Source organism: Rhea pennata, chromosome 31 (genome assembly GCF_028389875.1).
Source record: "Rhea pennata isolate bPtePen1 chromosome 31, bPtePen1.pri, whole genome shotgun sequence".
Taxonomy (NCBI): Eukaryota; Metazoa; Chordata; class Aves; order Rheiformes; family Rheidae; genus Rhea; species Rhea pennata.
The window spans coordinates 5,001-11,186 of NC_084693.1; the positions used below are offsets into that span (position 1 = coordinate 5,001).

Consider the following 6,186-nt stretch of genomic DNA (forward strand, 5'->3'; position numbering starts at 1 on the left):
CAACATTAGACCCATCCAACTACCAAACAACCACCCGCTCACGCTCACTACAGCCATCCATCCCCTGAGCTAATGTAACTATCTGCTACCGTTCTTCTTAAAGGTAATGCTGCGTTGGAATGACCGGGAAGCCCCCCAGACTGGAAATTCTAACTAATAATAAATAAATAAATACCTCTACCTCTTATTAACCCCCCCCCAATAACTAGGATAGCTACATTACTATATTCTACCCACTACCATAATTACATCCACAGGCAAGGCAGCTCCAAACAAAGACACAGACGTACATACAGACACAAACACACACCCTAGCATAGAAGAAGGGCAGCGAAGACAATGTTGCCAGCCGGTAAGATCTATGACGCTACAGTTGTGCGTCTCAGATGCTCTGGATGAGTCCAGAAAAGAGGGGGAAAGGCCACCGCTCGCGATGGAAAGGAGCCGGCAAAGCCGGGAACGCCGAGGAAGAAGAGGCTTGCGAGAAAGACCCGAGCCCGGGACAACGCAGGGAAGAGAACCCTGAAAGGGCACCGCAAAGATGCGGAACGAGAGCGGCCTCGGAAGAGGAGCGGCCGGCGAGGCCACGACCGTGGCCCGATCGGCCGTGACGCGAAGCCGGAGCGCCCCTTCTGGTAGGCCGCACGGAATGAGACGAGATTCCCTTGGCGCGATGCCGATGACTCGTGCCCGGCAAAGGGCAACGGATGCCTGCCACGCTACTCCTACACAGTGTGGGCTGTGCTCCCTGAGCACAAAGAACAAGAGCGACATCAAGACCTCAGCAAAAGAGAACACAGCCACAACACACAGACGACACCAGAACACAGACGACACCCTGGAGCTGCCCTGCCTAGCACCCCCTCGCTTTCTGCCACACACATCCCACCATCTCTTCCTCACACACAGCACTCCTCCTGAGGAGCCCTCCACACTACAATGATGTCAGCACACGTGCACACGCACACACACACACACTGAGCCAACACACCCCAACACCCTTTGCCCTTCAGCTTAGCTTCTACAGTGCGGAGCCTGCGGGTCACCGTCTGTCCTCAGGAGGCACCCGCGACGGCGGCCGCGTCCTCTCCGGTCTTCCTTCGATCGCCGCGTTCGCCTCCGGCACCTGCCAAACCGCAGCACGAGCGGTCACCTCCGTGCCGGTCAGCTCCTACCTCATCCCCGACAACACCCTCCCCCAAAGCACCGCAGATGCTCTGCTCGCCTTCGCTACAACACTTCCAAACCCCAACGCTGCGGCTGGATGGGCCACCCGCAGCATCTGGAAGAAACAAAAAAACAAAATTGCTCTTCACCCAGACGGCGCTCGCCGACCGCACGATGCCGGACACTGAGCCGCTCCCCTGCGACCCCGGGCACGCCTCGGAAAGGCCTGCACGGTACCTGCAAAAAAGCAGAGCGAGAGACATCATTGAGGGGCAGCCCGACACCGCCCACCACACAATTACATTCTGACACAAACAAGATATGCTCTCACCTGCTCAGGCTCTTGCCAGCACTCGACTTCTCTCCACAGCATCCTGCAAAACCTGCAAGCACAGAGCAATCGTGCACTGAGGTGATGTGTCCAAGACCACAGCCCACCCGCATCAAGCATTTGTGCCCACCCTTTTACCCGCTCCTATAGCCTGGCGGTCAGCAGGGGTTACGGCCACCATGCCGAGCTCTGCCGCGCCCCTGTAAAACCGGAACGGCAGCACACAACAGAAACGGCACCGATTACACAACAGCCCTACATAGGCTCCGCTTCATCTCCTGCACTGACGCTCATTTTGCTGTGCTCTGCCTGGGCGTAAGTAATCTGCTCTCCGCATTGCTCCTCATCTACAAGCACAAAGTGGGAATTGATCCAGGAACCGCAACACAACACCACCCCATTTCCAACAACAAACCCCTAGATCACTGTCTAAGACTACACCCCTTTCTTCCTCCACCTCCCTTCAGCCCACTGGGAATGCTGCTCTGCATCTGACAAGAAATAAACCACAGCATGCAAAGGCTGAATGATCACCACCCCAGTCCATCACTGCAACACTCTACATCCTACCATTGCTACATCCACAGGCAAGGCAGCTCCAACCCCAGATGGACAGACACAAACACAAAGCAGAATTGTACACAAAAAGAATCACACACACACGCAAGACTGTCAGCCAGAAAGCCATGCAATGGCACAGTTGTGCAGCTCAGATGCTCTGGACGAGTCCAGAAAAGAGGGGGAAAGGCCACCGCTCGCGATGGAAAGGAGCCGGCAAAGCCGGGAACGCCGAGGAAGAAGAGGCTTGCGAGAAAGACCCGAGCCCGGGACAACGCAGGGAAGAGAACCCTGAAAGGGCACCGCAAAGATGCGGAACGAGAGCGGCCTCGGAAGAGGAGCGGCCGGCGAGGCCACGACCGTGGCCCGATCGGCCGTGACGCGAAGCCGGAGCGACGGAGCGCCCCTTCTGGTAGGCCGCACGGAATGAGACGAGATTCCCTTGGCGCGATGCCGATGACTCGTGCCCGGCAAAGGGCAACGGATGCCTGCCACGCTACTCCTACACAGTGTGGGCTGTGCTCCCTGAGCACAAAGAACAAGAGCGACATCAAGACCTCAGCAAAAGAGAACACAGCCACAACACACAGACGACACCAGAACACAGACGACACCAGAACACAGACGACACCAGAACACAGACGACACCAGAACACAGACGACACCCTGGAGCTGCCCTGCCTAGCACCCCCTCGCTTTCTGCCACACACACCCCACCATCTCTTCCTCACACACAGCACTCCTCCTGAGGAGCCCTCCACACTACAATGATGTCAGCACACGTGCACACGCACACACACACACACTGAGCCAACACACCCCAACACCCTTTGCCCTTCAGCTTAGCTTCTACAGTGCGGAGCCTGCGGGTCACCGTCTGTCCTCAGGAGGCACCCGCGACGGCGGCCGCGTCCTCTCCGGTCTTCCTTCGATCGCCGCGTTCGCCTCCGGCACCTGCCAAACCGCAGCACGAGCGGTCACCTCCGTGCCGGTCAGCTCCTACCTCATCCCCGACAACACCCTCCCCCAAAGCACCGCAGATGCTCTGCTCGCCTTCGCTACAACACTTCCAAACCCCAACGCTGCGGCTGGATGGGCCACCCGCAGCATCTGGAAGAAACAAAAAAACAAAATTGCTCTTCACCCAGACAATGCTCGCCAGCCCCGTGATGCCAGGCACCGAACTGCTCCCCTGCGACCCCGGGCACGCCTCGGAAAGGCCTGCACGGTACCTGCAAAAAAGCAGAGCGAGAGACATCATCGAGGGGCAGCCCGACACCGCCCACCACACAATTACATTCTGACACAAACAAGATATGCTCTCACCTGCTCAGGCTCTTGCCAGCACTCGACTTCTCTCCACAGCATCCTGCAAAACCTGCAAGCACAGAGCAATCGTGCACTGAGGTGATGCGTGCAAGACCACAGCCCACCCGCATCAAGCATTTGCTCCCACACCTTTACCCGCTCCTATAACCCCTGCTGACTGCCATGCTACGGTCACAGTGTCGAGGCCCGTCTGTAAAACGAGAACGGCGGTGTGCGACACGGACGGCGTCAACAGGACAACAGCCCTGTATAGCCTCCGCTTCATCTCTGGGACCGACGCTCACCTTGCTGTATTCTGCCTCGGTGCAAGGAATCTGGCCTCCGCATCGCTCCTCATCTACAAGTGCAAAGCAAGAATTGATCCAGGAACCGTAGCACAACACCACCCCATTTTCCAACAACAAACCCCTAGATCACCGTCTAAGACTGTGCCCCTTTCTTCCTCCGTCTCCCTTCGGCCCACTGGGAATGCTGCTCTGCACCTGAACCTAAGAGTGGATATGCCTCTCGCTTCCTTCATCTCCCTTGGGCACATGGGCTGCTGCAGCACATCTGCAAAACAGCATAAAGGGGAGCACGCAGGCTGGCAGATCAGTGTTCTGAGCCATCCCTGCCACACTCTACATCCTACCGTTCCTAACGCCCACAGGCAAGGCAGCTCCAGCCCCAAACAGACGGACAGACACAAACACAAAGCAGAGTCCTACACAAAAAGAAACACACACACACACACCTTTGCTAGCCAGAAAGTCCTACAATGCCACAGCTGTGCAGCTCTGATGCTCTGGACAAGTCCACAAAAGAGTCAAATACCAGCATCCATGATGCAAAGGTGCCGACAAAGGCAGGAGAGTCGATGCCGAAGCAGCCGGCCACGGAAGACCCCGAGCTGTGCCTGTACAGGGAAGAGAACCCTGAAAGGGTGCCAGCAAGATGCAAAACGAGAGCGGTCCCAGAAGACGAGAGCCGACGAGGCCTCGATGACGACCGCGGAAACGATCGGCCGCGAATGACCGGGACGCGAAGCCGGAGCGACGGACCGCCCCTTCTAGCTGGCCGCACAGAATGAGACAGGATCCCTTGGCAGGATGTTGATGAGTCACGCCAGACAAAAGACAACAGATGCCTATCGCTCTACTGCTGCACAGTATGGGCCGTGCTCCTTGAGCACAAAGAACAAGAGTGACATCAAGACCTGAGAAAAAAAGGTATCACAGCTACACACAACACAGACACAAGCTGCAGCTGCCCTGCCTAGCGCACCCTTGCTTTCTCCCGTACACCCTCTGCTGCACTTGCCTCGCACAGGAATCACCAGAAGAACCCTCCATGCTACACTGAATGTCAGTGTGCACATATACACCCCACACACACTCTTTGACCCTCAATTTCGTTTTTGGAGTACTGCGAGTCACCGTCTGTCCTCACGAGTCATCCTCGATAACGGTCGCATCCTCTCCGATCTTCCTTCGGTCGCCACGTTCGCCTTCGTCGCTCGCCAAACTGGAGCGCGAGCGGTCGCCCCTGTGCCGGTCGGCTCCGGCCTCTTCTGCGACGGCACCCTCCCCGCAATCGTTATAATTGCTCCGTTCACCTGCACCGCACCGATTCTACGCTCCGTCGTGGCTATGAGAACACTCATGGCACCTGGAAAAAACGAGACAACAAAAGTACTCTTCTGCTAGGCGGCATCGACTTAGCTCTAGAACTGTCACACCATTATACTCACCCATTCTACCTAATCTCAAACACTCAAACATTCCTGGGAAAAGCCCACACAGTACCTCGAAAAGAAAAGAAAAAAATAAGTTACTGACCAGCAGCCTGGCATTACCCGACAGGACAGGGGAACTCCAGCTCACAAGTGCCCCCTCTCACCTGCTCAGCCTTCTTGTTGCCGCTCACGTTCTCCTCTCCACGACTTCCTGCAAAACCAGAGAAAAGACTACACCTGGAGGTGATGCCAAAAACCACACCCCGTCTGCAACCATACCTCACTATAACACTTACCTGCTCCGCTTGCCCATCCTGACCGCCAGGCTATGGGTTGCCATGCCGAGGCATGCCACACACCTGTAAAATCAGAACAGCGGTGGGCAACGGGGACGGCGCCGACAGGACGACGGCTCTATACTAGGTTCCGCATCCTCTCTCGGACTGACGCTCGCCTCGCCGCGCTCCTCCCGGAGGAGAGGGACCCTTGCTGCACATTGTTCCACACCTACAAGCACAAAACAAAAGTTAACAAGGGGACCGTTGACCACACTGCTCTCCTTCCAAAAACAACTCTAGCTCATCTTCTTATAGCACAACCCTTTCTTCCTCCATCTCTCTTCAGCCCGCTGGGAAAGCCGCTGCATATCTGCAAAAAATCAAAGCAGAGCGCAAGGAGGCCGATCGATTGCCGCTCCGGTCCATCACTGACACGCTCTACACACTACCGTTCCTAACACCCACACGCAAGGCAGCTCCAGCACTAAACAGACAGATAAGAAACATTAGACACAAACACGCAGGAAAGCCCTACACAAAAAGAACTACTCCCACACATAAGATGCTGTGGGCTAGAAAGCTCTACAACATCACGACCGCACAGCTCTGATGCTCTGCACAAGACCAGAAAGGAACCAAGTGCCACCACTTCCGGTGGCGAGAGCTCTGGCAAAGCCAGAAAGATCGACGCGAGAAAGGTCGGCGAGAAAGATCCGACGCGGCGATGACGCAGGGAAGAAAACCCTGAAAGGACGCCGCAAAGACGCAAAAAAAGAGCGGCCGATGATGCCTCGACGATGGCAAAGATG

The 6,186-nt window shown here is 56.2% G+C and overlaps 1 protein-coding gene across 1 annotated transcript; it reads right to left on the bottom strand.

Annotated features, from left to right (window-relative positions):
• Positions 1–1,976: 1,976 nt before the first annotated feature.
• Positions 1,977–5,412, bottom strand: LOC134152580 (uncharacterized). Its single transcript, XM_062598089.1, has 9 exons — positions 5,396–5,412; positions 5,264–5,336; positions 5,115–5,169; positions 4,814–5,032; positions 3,670–3,722; positions 3,521–3,575; positions 3,383–3,434; positions 3,201–3,288; positions 1,977–3,010 (listed from the first exon to the last, which is right to left on the bottom strand). The coding sequence occupies exons 1-9, from the start codon at positions 5,410–5,412 to the stop codon at positions 2,927–2,929; spliced, it is 696 nt and encodes a 231-aa protein (XP_062454073.1). The 3' UTR covers positions 1,977–2,926.
• Between the last annotated feature and the right edge of the window lie 774 nt (positions 5,413–6,186).